Raw genomic sequence first — 18,941 nt, 5'->3', positions numbered from 1 at the left:
TATATTGAGTTTTATTTAAAATAAAAAAGTTTATATACAATTATGTATATCTACTCCTTTTCTTATTTTTTTTAAATATAAATAAACTTATATTAATTCCGCAAGGTAATGATTTGAATACCAAACATTTTTAAGAAAAATTTAAATCTTTGCGACCTTTGGATATGCTTTTGAATTTTTGGGACTAGGGATATTGAATCCGACCACCCCTTACAAAAGAATTATAATGCCCAAGCATTTAAAAAATCGGAACTAAGTTTTGTGCTAAATTAGTTGGTCGCTCCCATGTGGACGTGGACTAAAAGGTAATTTAAGGTTTTTATTGAACTTTAATGTCAATGGACGTTATACAATGGGTAACTTTTGAGGATATTTTGTTTACGATAGTTATTAAATCCAACGTCTACAAATTCGGGTGTATATGATAGCTAATCTTTTAAAAAATTATTGCTCCCAATCGGGCCAGTCACTTTTTTCAGTACATTGTATGATATTTGAAAATTTCAGAATTTGACTGCCAGGGGACTGACGAGTATACACAGTTTTGAAAGTATTATATTGAAATTTTATACAAATTAGTAAAAATCTCTTAGGATTTATTAATGATAACTTAAAATCACTTAGTAACAATTAAAATCAATTATTAATATGTAATACTATAAGAAAATACTATATTAGTTTTTAAAACAGACTTTCGACATTTAACGTAACGTTATTCAACTATCTTTTATAACTTTCACATAGTTTTACCAAATAAGTAATCAACAAAATGAACAAATATGAACAAAATTAAGAAATATTCATCTTAAAGAACAATAACTAAATACCTGACACAGGACTGATGCCATAGGACTGACGAAAAAGACGAAATTTGAAATTATAATCAAAACTAATGTTGTTTTTTGTAATTTTGAATATCAACAAACTACATTTTAACAAATCAAAGTATAATATGAATAAATAACAATAAACTTTAGATTAACAAAAAATAACGACTCGCCATAGGACTGACACGGGTATAAACAACAGACAAATCCCAAACTCTGGTACTGTGATGGTGGCCGTCAAATTGTGCGACCCGTAACTAACTTTATTACCAACATTAAAATTTAAAGTGATATTTGACGTTGAGTCGGCTATATTTCGCACGAATTTAAAATTTAAATAACACACAAAGGACTGACGAATGAAACTGAACACAAAATTTCTTATTTTTTTAAAAATAAAGTGGATAACACTGCATTATAAAAGATGTAGTATATATTAAACTATTTATATACATCACAGATTGTAGTAAATTGATAAGTTTTCTCAAATCGATGATAATTTTTACTAGACAGCTACTTAATTGTTGGTTTTCAGGGTTGGGACATGCCAAAGGACTGACGTTTTAAGAACTATTTGTGTTTTTTAACAACTTGTATTAAAAATGAATTTCTGCCATTGAGTGACCAAATAAAGGTCTTTCCATTGTTTTCAAACAAATTGTAACCTCAATAAAATATAATAAGACTTTGTATATATTGGTTGATGACATCGTGTTACCCAACTTTTGTATACTCACCTATATTTACTTAAAAGTCACTAATTAATTGTTTTACATGTCATGTGAATCGACTTTAAGATATACATAGTATATACTTCGAAAATAAACTTGTGCAATTTGCCATATACATATTATTGTTCTTTCAGAAAAGTTTTCGCTTCCGTTTAACGGATGTCTAATTACTATATCTAAATGAACATTTATTTGTACTTACTTCAAGTCCTACAACCATCATGTTATTCGATCAAATCAAATAATACAAATTCGTATAATTATAATTCTTTATTTTGCGATATTTAATTTTATCAATCACAATACATCATTCGTTTTTACATAAACGATAAGATTCTTTCAAAGAATTGTTTCTACTTGGCGGTAAATCTTTTGATTCTGATTTCTTAATTATGTGAATATAACTATAAAATATATAGCATTATATAATTATACATATACATATATATATAGTTATGTATAAAATAGTAATTATGATATTCGAAAATGATTTAATTATTGGTTTTTTGGTTGTTTGCTTATAAAGTTTTTCGACTGTATGTTGTTTCTTAATTCGGGCCCCATGCTTTTTATCATTAAGACTTATCTGCTAGGCGCACCTGTTTGATTTGGAGATTCTGTTGGAGTTAAGACCCTATAAGGGAAACTTTTTGATTTCTTTTATCATATCTTTTATATCGAACATCTTTTCCGCAACAGAGGGTTCCACATATTTCGCACATTGAGGCATGAGAAAATAGTTTTTAATTTGTTGCGTAAAGTTATTACCTTCAGCTCTTAGGTTTATTTATGTATTTGTATTTTAAGTTATAGATTTGCATTCCAGCTGAACAATCCATCCATATGATTGGGCCCATCACCTTTTTTGGTTGATTGATTTTTGTAGAAAAAAAAATTCAAAAACTTACTGATTTTCCAAAGAAACTTTACTAATAAACCAAAAAAAGGAAAACTAGTTTTTCAATTTCAAATTAGTTTATTTTGCTTTTTTTATACTTTTGTTTTTTTTTTTACTTTCGTATTTTTTGTATTAAACTTAATTTTATAGTTATTTTTTCTTAAATTTCTCTTTTTCTAGTTATAATATATTGTAAGTTTTACAATGAAATTAACACAGTCAAAAATTGTGATCATTGATCAATCATTTTACATACGTACTTCTTTTTATATAGTTGTTATACATATTTATATGTATATATATTCTTTTTAAAAGTCTCTTCACTAAGAGTTCTTTTTATCGCATGGACCGATAAATATATATCTAGTTCTTATGAATTAAATTGTTGCATTGTGGTAAAAAAATCACTGTTTGAAATATTTGTGGGTACTTCTTAAAAATCATGAGCATAATACAGATACAACTCCTTTAAGTTTATAACAATATATGTAAATATTTGAAAATATTTGTTAGGTTTTCAAGTAGTTTTCAACTCAGTATAACACAAACAAAAATTTTAAATTAATTTGAATTTATAATTCAGTGAGCAGAGTTGTGAAAACAAAAATATTGTTGGGTTAAAATAAATAAAATATTATTTGCGACACGGTTGAAATGTTTATCTTAGAATTTATTCATGCCTCTTTGCAACGAGATTTTCTTATGGTTATAAATATATTGCATAGCTAATTGCTTTGAATATACAAAAATCAAGAAAATAGCTGTTCTATGTTCATAAGCAATGAGATATGCACACCTGCTTAAAGCCTCAGTTAGAATTTGAAATTGATCTTTACATTCAGAACGGATTGAAAGGATGGCATAGTGATGAGAGAATTTGAAATATAGCAATCGTTGTAAAGTAATCAAACTTAATTCAGATCGGAACCAAAATATATACATACGGCTATTTTGCTGACATTCAGGTGGCAGTGAAAGCCATAAGTTTGGCCGCATCATTCTCTGGTCCAGCAATGCAGGACGAGCTTATGAGCTTGAACATTAATCTTATGGTTACTATCATGGTTCCTAAAATCACAGATGGATATCAAAGAACTGGCGAGCTGGTCCAACACAAGCATGATATAGTTAAGTAGAGCATGAAACTCTAGTTACAGACTGGCATTAGTTTTTGTTATGATAAAGGCTTTAAACTTAAAATGAACGTCTAGGAACCCAACATTTTTAAAAATAAGGAACACACTGGTATACACTTTAAAAGTGGAAGTACAAGTACATAATATAGAAGTATATTAATCGTCAAAGAAAAACAGATGCATAAATAAATATTTGGTTTATAAAAAAATGAAGTTTTTATGAAGTTAAAGTTATAGGAACTTTTGCGATATTGATTTCATGGACGGATAAATAATATACTAAACAGATTTAAGAACTTAGAGTAAAAAAAAACTAATTAGAGAAGGAAGTTCTAACAGTTTTATGAATAAAAAAAGACACAATTGCTTTCTTACTGAAAATTTGGGATTATAGAAATTTGCTTGTGCAATACAAATACTTTATGCAATAAGGAATGAAATATCTGCTCACATAATTTTAAATTCATGTGCTTAATGTACTTATTGAAGCATAATTAAATGTACAAGTATGACTTTTCGATTTTTTGATATCGACTTCCGTCAATATAATAAGCAAACAAATAACGGAGTTCTTATTCCAATTTCCAAAAACGCATCAAATTGCATACAATCAATTAATACTATTTCCTTATAAAAAGCAAGTTCTTATTTATGGTTACAGTTTAGTTTAAAATAAATTAAATTTAAAAACCGATTGTCAAATATTTAATATTAACAAAAAGTCTATTTGAGTTAACGGCCATGCATTTTGTTTTATAATTTAACTGTATGCATTCAAAGTACAGAACTGTTTTAAGGTTTATATTACTTTTTATAATCTCAGAATTGTTTGTATTTTGTCTTTTTTTTACAATATAAATATTTATATAATATGTGAATTTGTGTCTACATGTGTATGAATATAAAAAACAACTTATTCTTCATTTTGAAATCAAGCAACGAAATTGATTCAAGTTTTTTTTAATTGTTTAATTCTGGTATTATTATATATTTTGTTTTTTTTTATAATTATATAAGTTAATTGTTAGCTATGTTTTACTTACGTGATTATATTTTAGAATTTCATGGTTTCACTTATTTTGTAACTATTTTGTGTTCAAATGTATTTATTCAATTATTTTAAATGTACATTTTTCTAATTTTGAAGAAAGTATTATTTGTATGTGTATATTTAAACATGTTATGTGGGAACACATCGGATGTATTCCCTGCGATTTGTATGTCTATATATCTAATTTTTATAAACTTAAATAGGCTCCGAAACCGTTGAGCATCCGTTTTATCTTATATTAAGTATCATTCATAATAGTTTTATAGTAGATCTTTTTTCCCGGTACCTAATGTATAAAAATAAGATTTTTTTTCGAAAAGTTATTAAATTTAGAAGTTTGATGTTCAATTCATTTAAGTAAAACTTACGTAAATAAAAATACTTTTTGTAAATAAGTCGTAGTGTAGTACTCCACAAACCTCAAAAGGTCAAGTAAATGCGTAAACAAAAATATAATTTTATAGACATCCCATACGTACTTATTTTTTTTTTAAATTAAAAACACTTCAAAATATGACAAATCAGCATAAATATTTTTGCTGTATCTTTTTACAAATAATTTCAAATAGAATTTTTCCCAAGACATGATATGGTAGAATAGTTTACCGTTCAATTATTCTAAATAACTAAGTGTTCGAGTTTAAAATTTCATTCACATCAAGGACAATATTTTTATGCAACAAATTTTGTTTCTATAATTTGTGTTTGTTTATGTCTATTTCAATATTATGTTAAATTGTTTACTACTACTCATTCCTTCTTTAGATTTGGTTGTGTTGTTTTTGTTTTTATACAAATATTAAGGGTGTTTACTTAAATAACACAAATTTTCCAAAAAAAAGAAATAACAAAACTAACTTAAGTACAAAAGAAAATTGTATGTATGTATGTTTTAAAAGTATTGCTTTTGTTTTATTTAAACACATTTTAATATTTTTATATATATTTTTTTTATTATTTTCATTCTACAGTGCGACACTTTGAAGTTCAAAAGTTATTATAATAACCACGAATCGGAAAGAGTGTTGTCACTTTTGAAACAATCATTATTCTAATTTTTAGTATTTCTTGGGTTGGCTTTAGTGTTTCTGTAAATATGATATATTTATAAAATGTATCAATATTTTGCATGCAGTCATTATACTCGTTATTCAGTTATATACACAATTTGATCTGGCTATAAGACATACATAAGCATATACATAAGGTTAAAAAGAGGGAGCATTCGAAATGTTTTCTTTGAAAATGCAATGAATTCTACATACGCACACGTTTGCAACTTGCAAAAGTTTAACACACATACCAACTTTTAGCTTCTCAAATAATCCTTAACAAATCTCGTGAAAAAAATATCATCCCGTATTTATTTTAAGGAGTCGTGATTCAGTTTTTAAAATATATGATGCTTAGGAACATTTTTCAAATAAATTTAAAATAATTTCTTGGCTCTCGAAAAATAAAATTTGAAAAGCTGAGATTGTATGGCCTTAAAAAAAATTAAAAATCAAACAAAAACTATGTCTTGAAATCTTATCTAAGATACAGAAAGATTTATTCTGTTTTTTTTGCAAACTTTAATCATTAAAAAATGTATTCAAATTAATCGAAATCTTATTTCAACAATCATATACCCGAAAAGTGTTGAATCAAGACTTGAGAGGTTACAAACCCTTTCTAAAAAAGTAGGTATGTATGTAAGTTTGTACATGCGAGCATATCATGTGAATGGTTAGATTATTACTGTGTTTTTATTTGATTGCTATTATTTTTCATTCAAGTTATTTTTTGTTTCAATACAATAAAATTAAGTAAAAATGTTTTGCGAAGTCTGTTCCTACAAAATAATACTTGATTTACCTATTTTTATAAAAATAAATTATTCAGTGTTGCTGTAGTTGCTCAGAAGATTTGTATTTATTTTTCTGCAAAATATTTATTTACACAAGTTTTATATCTCTATTTTGCTATATGAAGGTAGTGGGTTTGGATCTCCCAAGTAACATAAATTATCAAAATATGTTTTTGAAAATTATCTATGTTTAAATTTTAAACCTACCTAGCAAATGATTTGGTTATTATTATTTAAAAAAGAAAAACAATGGCATTTTTAGAAGGTGTATGCAAATTTCAACAAAAATTGGATAAAGGTAGTGCAAAATAGTGCTTTCATTTTAAAACAATATAAGTTAGTTTGAGCTGTGATATATTATGTTATGTGAAGGAGCCGAAGGAATAAGTTTTTTTGGATTTAACATATTTTTGTTCCGTGTTACAATATTAGTTCTCTAAAATTATGGCTCGAAGACAAATGACATTGTTGTTCTAAAACTAAACTTGAAAGTTTGTTTTTAGTTTTGAGAAATGGTCAAGTCAATCTAATTATGTTTTTGTTTTTGTTTTTTTTATTTAACGAGTAAATATTCTAATTTGTGTTTAGTTTGTATTTGCTCGATATCTGCAGATTGAAGAATGCTTATTTTTGAAAACATAAGTCATCTTATACATGTTTCCAAGTGATGTTATATCTTAACCTGAATAAGAGCATATTAAAAAGATCTAATTTGTCTAAATGTTTAGAATAAATAAAATATGTTTTTAATCGCATTATTGCGGTTTAGGCAGTTTTTTTTAGATTTCACTTTGATATATAGGTTTATTTATATCACTGCTGTTCAAATTAACATATATATTGTTATTTTGAAAGGATGCTAACGAAAGAAGGTGAATATACTGAATAAACTAATAATTAAACGATGATGTTGAAAAAGCGGTGTCAGTAGGTTGGATCATAATGTTTGATGTTTTATGGAAAAGGTGCTCCTTTCTTTCACAACCATCAAATGGAAATGAATAGTATGACGTGTTCTCTTACATAAATGTTTTATGGGTGAACGTATATTTTGGTTAAATTGAGTGTGCGAGAGATTAATCAACTTTGCATTTTATTATATGCTTACATATAACCGTTTACATGACCATGTAATCTATATTTTACCTCAATAATAATAAATATGTAAATATTTATTATGTTTTGAATACCTCTTTCCCTCTTGAATTTCAACTGTTAATTTGTTATTATTTTCCCTATTTTTTTTTTGCAAAATTATTAATATATAACGTTTTAGTAAGAATTTTTTTCAGTATATCTATTTGTACAATCTATAAGTACCTATATACACACTTTTATATAAATATATATTTATGTATGCATATTCCTTTTTATTTTTATTTATTTAATTTATGTATATATCTATATGTTACGTTTACGTGTATACTGAATGAGATTTAGAGAAAAGGTGCAAGATGTAAAATTAAATAAAAACAGTTCCTATATCTACAAACACTTTCTATAATGACGTGTGTTGAATGATGCGCATTTGCAATTTCGTAGTGTCTTATGTGAAAAATAAAATTTCAATTTTGGATCTTAGTTCCAAAATCAAGTATTTCATTCATTCTTCTGGATATTAAAAGGTGTGGTAAAAAAAATACAAAAAGATTTCTGTAGAGAATACTGAAAATATTATATTTTGACTATTTTTTTACGTTTTTGATTTAAAATGAATTTTTTTAATAATTTCTCTTATTATTTTAACTTGTAAATCATTTAATTCTATCTAATTTGCGTGTAGAAATATTTTCTGTTATATATTATTTCCCGATGCTTTTTAAGTAATTTTTCTATATTTATGTTTGGAATTGAACAATAATTGGTACAAAAAGATGTGATAAAATGCGTTTCTAAGAAACAGAATAAGTTGGAAATCAGCAAGAACCAAAGAGCTGATCCTTTTGTATTTATTTAGTTTTTTTTTTTGTTTGTACACTTAAAAATTGTATGTTTGTGCATTTCTAGCAAATTAAAATATTAAAATAACAAGAAATACTAATGGAATTAAAAATAAAACTAGGAAACTGATGACTGAATAAAAGTAATACAAATTAATGGGGGTACAATAAATGTATGTACATGCATAACATATATTCATATGTATTAGTAGGTACACATATGAATAAAGAAGCAAATGAAATCTTATGTTCTTAACATTTTTGTTATGTTTTATTTAATTATTATTTTTTTAAACAAATACAAAAAGAGTAGATTTACAGTTTGCAAACAATTTGTATTCTATTGTTACTTATTTGTTTTCCTTAAATTAACGTCTTAACAAATAACATATAAATTTTAAATTCATATTCAACGCATTTATAAAACCAAAATAGAACATGATTTGGATGTGCCTAGATACATTTTTGTTATTAACAAAATCGTGCAATGCAGTATTTAATTTTTTAATTCGAGATTACTCCAGAGGTAAATAAATTTGGCAAATAGTATTGGAAGCGCGAATGTTTAATGTTTTTATTTAACTATTTCTTTTTACTAATAAAAATAGAGAATCGATTTTGCGCTGTCTAAAACAATTTTAAACACTTGCTTTTTCTTCATAAATAGTATTGGTAAACCAATTTAGAATTTTGTTTGGTGCGGGCACTATAATTGTGCATTTTTTTAATAATAAAATTTCGTTGCGAGAGTCCGCTTACTTGTTTGGTTTGTATTATTTTATGACTGACAATTTTATTTAAGGGCTCTGTAACGATCTTGCTTTTTAACATTTACCTTTTTGTTTAATTTAGGAAGCGTGTTTCAGTGGTTATATCACTCGCAAATTGTCCATACGATTTATATAATAAACATGTATGTAAAAATTATTTTTGTACAATAATATTTTTAAGACTAAATTATATCAATTGTTTACAACTAAGTAATGATTTAAAACCTAGTTTTTTTCGAGTAAGGGTTTGGTGAGAACAATTATTTTAAGTTTTTTGGGCTGGTGAAGTAATTATGCGCTCAGCATCGGGAACATATTAATCTAAATTATTTTTGTTATATTTAGTGTTGATCTGCGGGTATTATTGTGATGGTAGTGTTTCAGTATTTTTTTTCTTTTTAATATTATGGATATATTTGTTTTTCGAAATCGATATTTTCCTTTTTTTAACTTTGTGTTTTTTGTTTTTAACGAACGAATAAATTTATTTTTCTTCTCCAAGTAACACTAAGTCATCAGCGACGACATCACTCACATGCAAATAAATTATCCAGTACATTAAGTTAAAGCAAACAAAACATACGGGAAAGACTATTCTTGAATATTTGTCAATGTCCGAGGGAGTAATTCCTAGGAGTTTGTTGATGTCCTTTGTAAAGAAAATTATATATATATTTTTTTAAATATTGTTTAAATACATTATATTATTTGGATGAAGGTAATTTAGGTCTTACTTTTCCAGGATGAAGTAAATGAGAGGGGACTGCACTGCCAGCTTCGGCATCTCCACCACCACCCCCGCCCTCAGTACCTCCTCCACCACCACCTCCGCCGCCACCGCCTCCAGCACTAGCACCACCACGTCCACCGTTCACAGTATTCTCTAGAGTCCCTCCTTTGGAATGAGCCTTAGGATCGTGAACCTTGAATCTCACCTCCTGGAACAAGGGTCCCACTATCGAGCAACCGCGCGTACCAACATTTTGTTGGATATTGGAAAAGCCAATTGGGCGGTTACTCACTGTTTGTTTTGGTGCATGAGGATGCCCATGGCTGTGACCATGGCCATGCCCATGTCCATGATCCCCACTTGGATTTGGATTGGGCGCTGGTTGTCCCCCTTCTACTTGTAGCTTTTTTTGCTCAGCTATTTTTTGGATCGCCATAAATCTTTGTTTTCGCATTTGAATTCGTTTTGCCATGTAACCGACGGTAGCGTATTCTATATGATTTTAATATTTTTTGATTTGATGGAAGTTAAAACAGTGAAATTAAAAGATGCAAATAAAAATGTTCTGTATTTTATAACATGTTAAAAAAAAAGTTTGATTGCGTGGAAGCAACAGAACATACACATAGTACACAAAAACAGTGTAATATCGCATTTAAAATTTTCAATTTTGACATTTAATTGATAAAAATAATTTCTAATATTCAACTGCGATTATACACGTGGTTTTTATTTTAGTAAGATTTCGCTTGATATTAAAATCAAATTAAAAAACTTTATAATTATATTTACATTTAAAATAAAATTATGAAGTGCAATAGCAGGTGGTGAGGAATTTATCATTTCCATTCGATTGTGACAATAAAATAAAAACTATAATAATTCCCAATGGTAATTTTTTATTTGAAATTATGCTAATAGCAACCGAAAAATTTAGGTTTGTCACTATAATACCATTTAAAGAAAATATTTTCGAATGGAAAGTCATTGAACAAGCGCTTGCAAACATAACCGCTGCTTTTTTATAATTTTAACTTTTTTTGTGTGGTGTATGTAGAGGTACTTTATATGCAATGCATATTTTTATTTGTAAGATTAAAAATTGAATTATCAGAATATATCATTAAAGTTAATTTAATTGAAACCGCTTGGTTAAAAACTGAAAAACGCAATCGTTCATCGCGTACATTTCTAAAATTATATACTTAATTAATAATTATGTACATATGTGCTTCGAGAATAAAACCAACAATCGACTTGAGGCTTTCAAAATTAATTAAAACGAAATAGAATTCAATATTAACAATAATGATTTGGTGTTGGGGTGAGGAAAAATACTCACAGGAAATCTCAAAATCTATGAAAGGTCGCTTTCGTTTCAAAGCTTGACTTTAAATGATGAAGGTGCATAACTGTTTTATTCTATTTTCAAGGTGAATACATTATACATGTATTTACATATGTATTTTAATATCTTCGTTTGGAAGGAAAGATTAAGTTTTTTTCTTTATATTTAGTTTGTCATTGAACTCAAATCGTTATTGATAAGAACTAAATATCAATACGGTTCTTTTTGCATTGCTATTAAATTAAGCGTTCAGCGGTGTTAAGTGCGGATCATATAGTAGGTAAGGCGTTCAGGTAAAGTGTAATATAAAAATAATTATGTAATCTGTAGGTACATATATCTGCGTATAAAAAAGCTCGGTATATTTTTGCATTGTTTTTAGCACATATCAATGAATTTGCATTAATTTTCTCAAAATGATAATATATCATTATACGAAAATTAACAATAACATACAAATACGAAAAAAGAGATTTTTATTTTGTTTTTATGCGTACGTATACCTACATACACGCAGTTATATTGTATATATATATATATACACATACATGTCTGTTAAAGGATATATATATATAATTATACATTTATCTTTATGCATAATACTTTTGTATTGTTAGCAAAATTAACTGCTGTTAAAGAAATTACGATTTATCAATATAATGCTCTGTGTAGAAAAAAAAATTGCGACATTTAGTTGTGTGTTATTTGTATCATGCGTTTCTGTGCACTTTTTTATTTAAAAAATATATATATAGGTATTTAGTCATTTAAAAATCCGATTACCGAAAGATAGACGAGTATATTTTATTAAGGTTGTCTTAACAACAGTTAAACTACGAAAATTATAATGAAATACGATTTATTATTTGAACGCAATACGCATTATTGCATAACGATTACAAAAATTATAACGATAACGATAAACGATAGTCCCTTAAAAAAATGAACGCACATACAAACGCAAGATACAAATTTTTGTTAGCTCTTAGTAATGTACTTCGATACAGGATATTTAACGGGACAGAGAACGAAAAATAGAAAATTTATATTTTTAATTGAATTGTTTACCCAGGAGACTAGCAAAAACCATAACGAAGCATGTTCCAAGATAAACATCTATTGACTTTACGTATGAGATTTTCGGTAATGCTGCGTTGGTTGATGACATCAATGTTGTCATTGTTAGCACGGTTGTGACACCCAATGCTACACGGGCAGGTGTTGCATTTCGGTTGAGCCAAAAGGATACCCATGATATAATTACGATTAGTCCAGATGGAATATAAATTTGAATGAGGTAATACCCCATTGATCTTACAAACTGGATCTCACAAGCCAATCGCGAATAGTTTCCTGAAAAAGGGAAGAAAATCCACCGAGAGAAAAGTGGAAAAAACATTAATTTTATTATATAATTATTTTTGCAATGAATTACAAACGTTGATTTTTAAAATCTAAAATCTAAAATCCAAAAACAAAAATAAATTTTTCAGTTTAAAATTCCGAATGAGTAAGAAAAAAGCATTTTTACAAAACTAATAAAAAATTGTGATTTGATTGATTTTAATGACGGATAAATAAATAAAATAATAATATATATAAATAAAACTATTTTAAAACTAGAATAAAGGTGATTTGGTATTTTAGTCTTTTTCCGGCTTTGATAAGAACAAAAAAATCTCCTTGAAAAGAAAACTGAAAATAAAAAGTTGACGAAATTTAAATATATAAAAACATGTATTCATTTTTGTGTTTGTATTATTATTAAGTAATTAAGTAGTCATTTATAACTCTTTATTAATGAGCTGAAGTATATATGTTATCTTAAAAGAACATGACTTGTTGGTGATTTTAATTTAATATAATTTATTGATAAATATTTGAACTTCCATTAAGGTATATACAGATGAAAGAAGCTAGATTTTATTTTTATTTAAATTAGGAATGAGTTATTTGTAAAAACGTTAATTAAATAAACCTGAAAACTATTTTGCTCATATATATTATAAAATAACATGCTGAAGGTAGGCTTTCGCTTAAATGGCTGACTTTTTTAGTTAAATGCAAATGTAATTTTAGTAAGTGGCTGAAATTCAAATAAAAATACGAGTAGATACTTATAATAAATTTGTTAGGTACTGTTAATGAAGTGGTAAAATAATAAAAATAATTTCAATTTGCTGCTATGTCATAGAACTTCGTATGTAAGCTTTTAAAAAGCTTAGGATATGGTTTTAAACTACAGGTACGCGTATATTAATGCTATCGAGCGATTGGATGTTTACTTGTGCTAGAGTTTATTATTACAATTAAAAAGGAAACTATTTAAACTATATATAATATTATGAACTTTGCATAGCATAATTTTAAATAAATATTTAAATTTAAATGCGAGTTAGGTTGCGAGCTTAACATGCATTGGCTAAGTGTTGATATATGTATTCAAAAAGTTGAAATTGCTCAATTTATTAATGAATTAAATATTGTGGGGAGTACTCTATAGTATTATATTGAGAATAATTCTTTTAATATACAAAATTAAAGACGAAATTTATTTATTAATCCCGAATCAAATCTTTTATTTCTCAAAAGTAATGTTAAATGAGTTCGGATTTGTTGACCATTCAAATTTTCAAATAGACCTTGAGTATCTTTAGTGCTAAAATGGAAAGAAACTAGGTTAATGAACTAACCCTCAAAAAAGAATAAGTGAAGTTTCCAAAAACTTTAAATACGTACAAAAATAAAAGTTGTAACTTTTAATTGATAAAAATGTAGGTAATAATATCAATCGATATAACCGCAACTTTAAGATGTTGTGAATTTTAAATTCACTTAATAAAATGTGACGCAATTTGTATTTTTTTCGTTAAATCCGAATATTACTTTTTACGACATTGCAAGAAAATTTTAAATTAAGAATAGGAATAAGTATTTCATATGAATAGACAAAAATTAGTTTTGTTTTCCAAGCAGTAAGCCGGTAGAGAAAAAATAACTAAAGATATTCAAAGTTTTCTTTTTATTTTAAATTTTTGTAAATGTTTATGAACCAAATATCAACATTTTAAAATGTTATGGAAGAAAAATAAATTAAAAAATTATACAAAAAACTCAGAAAAAATCGGTAACCGTCTACAGGTACCTGTGGTAAGACTGATCTCCATAGCTCTCTGCCGATGACCCAAGACCTTAAATTGGGGAAGAGATACCTCACTTGAGACACCGACTGAGTTAGGGCCTTCATTCCATTTATAACGTATGTCTCGCATAGTATATCCAACTGTATCATTACGAATTACGATACATTTTTAATTTGATTAATTTAATTTCAGCGATTTTTCAGGAGGAAAACGATTCGATGTAGCGGTAGAATTGGTAGTAGTTCATTTTGCAATAAATAAAAATATGCGTAAACAAAAAATATTTTGTGAGACTATTAACACATTTGCATTAAATTTGTTTTTGTGCTTTAAATATAATTTTTAATTAATATATTTATATAATTTACCAAATATAGATTTTCATTACATATTAATAGTCTCATTCAGAACTTCATAGTTTAATAATTAACTATTATTACGATTGTTAAAGAAATTTAATATGCAATATCCATAAAACTTACGGCTACTGTTTGTTCTTATTGGCAGTAGTAAATGGCAGGAGTGCTTTTATTTTGGATTAATTTGGCAGTAATAAATAGAGGGCACTTTTTTTTAGTTTCTAGGCTATATAGTTATATAATTTTTTGTGTCAGGTGATATAAAAAAGTATTAATTAATCCTCTTCGAAAGCATTATACATGACCTCAGAGCTACCTAATTACAATAGCATATTATAAGAAGTTATAATAACAAAATTGGGTATTAAGTTGGCACATTGTAACTCTATTTGTTCTGTAACATAAGAATGTTTATTTTAAAAAAAAGTTTGCCATGTGGACTTAGAGTATATCCCTATATTTTATACTAAAACAAGGTGCAAAAAAATTATAATTTAGTAAATATACGAACTAAAAACAAACTAAAAAAATAAATAAAAATATATTAAAATTTCTACGAAAGGTAAAAAATTACTCAACGAAAGCTTAATTATCTTGTTTATAAATACAACTCATACTTAAAGTAAAATTTAAAAAAAAAACAGGTGTTTTATTGTACTGTATTTATAATTTTGTTTGCAAGTTTGGTGGGTACCTGTGGTAAGGTTAATTTCGGTCGCCCTCTGTCTGTGTCCCAAAACGCGGAATTGGGGTAGCTCAACTTCACTGCTCATGCCAACACTACTCAGTCCATCTCTCCAGAAGTAGCGTATATCTCGCATAGTGTAACCGACTCCAGAGCCAAAACAATATATAAAATAGTGTCATTCCCAATTTGTTGTGTTATAAATTTATACAATAACAGTCTCTCATACATGATGACAACTTATTCTTTTTAAATATAGATTATCTATAATATGGACCCTGCTTTATTAACATTACAAATCTGATTATTTAAAATGTAATCTTACAGAAATATTAAAAAGTTAAAATTTCTTTGGCATATGTATTGTTTATGTTTAAACAGGGTCCCTAATTAAAAATTGTAATCACTCTTTTTAGCAAATTCAGTCTTACAGCACGAAATTCAACATAAGTACCTGATAAAATACAATAGTGTGCAAAAACAGAAGTGAATAAGCTTAAAGTAAAAAATCATAAAATATAAAAATTCAGCAAAAATAGTTCAAGTCATACCAAATAAATTATTAAGAAACTTTTTACAGAAGAAACGGACAAAACATACAAAAAATAATTATACTTAGTGTTGAACATTGTCGACATGATAACTTTTTTTTGAGTTTATTCACATCCTCATTATTTTGTGTGTTTTAAACATGTAATACTATTAAAACAAAAGTAAACGAAGCAAACACAATAATTGTAACAAAAAATAAAAGGTTATTCTAAAGTTTACAGGGTTTATTTTGGCACCAAGGAAGATTTGTAGAATGGGTGTTGACAGATATCAGATAATATGGTCATGGCGGAGATATCACCACCTTATGGAAGAATGAACAGTGTGAAGATTATTTTTTTTGGAAGTGATAACTTCCATAATGATATTAACATATTTCACACAATTTCATGCACGGTTCATGTGGGGAAATAAAAAGACAGATCTTTATGACTAGTTCCCTCATAAGCTGTTTCAAGCACTTATTCTCCTTTTGTACTTGTTACTTGTTCAAGTTGCTATTAATCTCCTTACACTTAAAAGATATCTAGGTTAAATTTCTTAAAAATAAACAGGTATTCTTTTGAAGACATGTGTATTTTTTTACCACCCAGGTAAATTTAATTTATTATTATTCTTTGTTAACACCATATTTGTACTTTAACACAAATTGAACGTTGCATTGTTGTGTCCGATTAAAATAAAGAATTGAAACAAATTCTAGTATTTCTTTTATTACAACATCACTGGGGATGAAATCGAACACTTTTTAAACCAGACTACTGTTACATTTCAGGACTCACTTTTTTATTCTTCCTACATTTTTGTTAGTATTTGATGTGATTAGATTTGATTGGCAAAATAGGTAACATAAATCATTAATGGCATAGTACTGTTTCTAACCTATAGACTTTAAAAGTTTTTGAAGTTAACATAACTGTTAATCGATATCAAATTGTAACACTTTGAAATTAAGAAAATGCATGATTAGAGGGAATTAGTAGCGAAAATTGAGTTTCACATCAATTATTTTTGGAAGGTGGGGTTTGATCTAGTCGGTTATTTTAATTCAGTTTCAGACTGTCTTATGATTTAATTAAATAGATTACATAAGAATTATTGTACTTATTCAAACGAAGTTTCAATGTCGTCGCTTAATAACCGCAAAGCGTTAAAGGACATTTAAAATTGTATTAAAATGGGCATATTACCGATTATCTGCTTATTTAATAAAATAATGCGAGAAAATTTAAGCTCAAGTAAAAATGGTAATGGCCTTAAAACAAACAATTTGTTTCATGCACCAACAAAAAGTTTATACGAAATATTAGGGAAACATATTTATTCAAAATATTGTAGTTTAAGATTTTGTATCAAATAACACACGGTGTTAAGAAGTTCGACTATATTTTCAAATTTAAAATAACCGTTTGCTTTTATTATTATTACTATGAAAAAATACAATTTAATATACTTACTTATAATTAAATTTACTTTAACATAAACATGCTATAAAACTTAATAATTTTTACATTTAATATAAATAATAGTTGCAAGTTGTGTTTTATTGTCGTTTCGCATAAGTAAATTCCAAGCAGTGCATGTATAAAGAGTGATTTAAGTGCCCGTGTTATATGAGGACTAACATATTTATGATATTGTTTGTTGTTTTAATTAACAATTCTATTCAAGAGTATCAAGTTATATTAATTTTGATAGTTTCAACCAATTTGTATTATAAAAAAAAACCTTTGCTTATAGTTACCAGTCGATATTTGCAATCAACCTTCTGCGGTTGCTGTATAAGAGAAGGCGACCGAAAACCAACCAATAAACTTTTTATTTAATAATTGTTACTCCTTAAGTACAATATAAAGTTTAATATATAAATTAATTCCATATAGTAAATGTTTCGGCGATATAAAATATATTAAATAAAAATATTTGTTTACTGAAAGAATGTAATGCTGCTTATTTTATTTTATTAGGTATGTATTTACACTTAAGTGTGTTCAAAGAAGATCATTGTAAAAGTTCATTTTAAAAAGCAGTGAAATTTGAGTGCCAGTATACTTTTGAAATCGAAGTTTTGTTATGCTAAATGCTTAACCTTTGTCATTTTAATTTGTTTTTATACTTGTGTACGATTTTGCTTTTATTTTTGCCATGTCTTAAAATAAACTAAACACACACATTTATATAGTTGTAGAGGAACAAACAGCACAAATGTTAATATTACAGAATTAATTTTTATTCTGAATGAGTTTAATATTTGTAAACATCTAAATTCATCATAATAAGATACAAGCGAATTTTATTCTCACATTGATTTATTCAAACATAATTTTAGAAGTAGAAGTTACTTTTAAATATTACAAAATATACTTACAGCTCTCAATTTCTATGTGACATAGCTGCCTATCCATGGGGAAATATTGAAGATTCATCGGACATGATGCAGTAATAGTTAATCTGAAACAAATGATATGAAAAAAAAACAGTATTTAGCACAGTTAGCATTTTGTATCTCCAATCAATCAGGATTCGATATTAATTCTGTTTTGTAAGGGTCTGAATTCAAAAGTTCTCAAATAAATTACACATGTGTTGTCCACTGAAATGATTATAAGGCTTAGATTTAACATTCTCAGCTCTCTTTGTTATTTATGTAGACAAGAACATTATCTACATTTTTTGGTAAAAGTTTGTCATAAAACTGTCGAATATTTAGAATTATCTCGCTTTACGTACAAAAAAAAAATTGTAGAGTAGTTTTTGGGAAACAATTTAATCTTTAATTTTTTAATTTTCCTACATTTGGTGTAATTAGACTTTAGTGCGTATAAATAATAAACAAAGCAATCTAATACTTAAGAGCTTAAATTTGCCAAACAAAAATTGAAAACTAATTAAAGAATATAATATCTAAAAATATTGAAATAA

The 18,941-nt window shown here is 26.8% G+C and overlaps 1 protein-coding gene across 19 annotated transcripts in view; it reads right to left on the bottom strand.

Annotated features, from left to right (window-relative positions):
- Positions 1-2,511: 2,511 nt before the first annotated feature.
- LOC129944075 (gamma-aminobutyric acid receptor subunit beta) overlaps positions 2,512-18,941 on the bottom strand; it is a 29,618-nt gene continuing 13,188 nt past the window's right edge. For 7 of the 19 annotated variants that reach the window (XM_056053236.1, XM_056053237.1, XM_056053231.1 and 4 more), the window contains exons 6-11: positions 18,388-18,470; positions 15,477-15,614; positions 14,426-14,563; positions 12,349-12,633; positions 9,937-10,424; positions 2,512-9,851 (exon numbers count right to left, since the gene is read on the bottom strand). In XM_056053236.1, the coding sequence (XP_055909211.1) occupies positions 9,687-9,851; positions 9,937-10,424; positions 12,349-12,633; positions 14,426-14,563; positions 15,477-15,614; positions 18,388-18,470 (1,297 nt within the window). In that variant the 3' untranslated portion in view covers positions 2,512-9,686. The remainder of the gene's footprint in view (positions 9,852-9,936; positions 10,425-12,348; positions 12,634-14,425; positions 14,564-15,476; positions 15,615-18,387; positions 18,471-18,941) is intronic. The other 12 variants (XM_056053250.1, XM_056053249.1, XM_056053247.1 and 9 more) reach the window with 8 other exon arrangements.

The sequence above is a fragment of the Eupeodes corollae genome, chromosome 2, assembly GCF_945859685.1.
Source record: "Eupeodes corollae chromosome 2, idEupCoro1.1, whole genome shotgun sequence".
Lineage (NCBI taxonomy): Eukaryota > Metazoa > Arthropoda > Insecta > Diptera > Syrphidae > Eupeodes > Eupeodes corollae.
The sequence above is the reverse complement of the archived record's forward strand: the minus strand, read 5'-3'. Positions and strand labels throughout refer to the sequence as shown.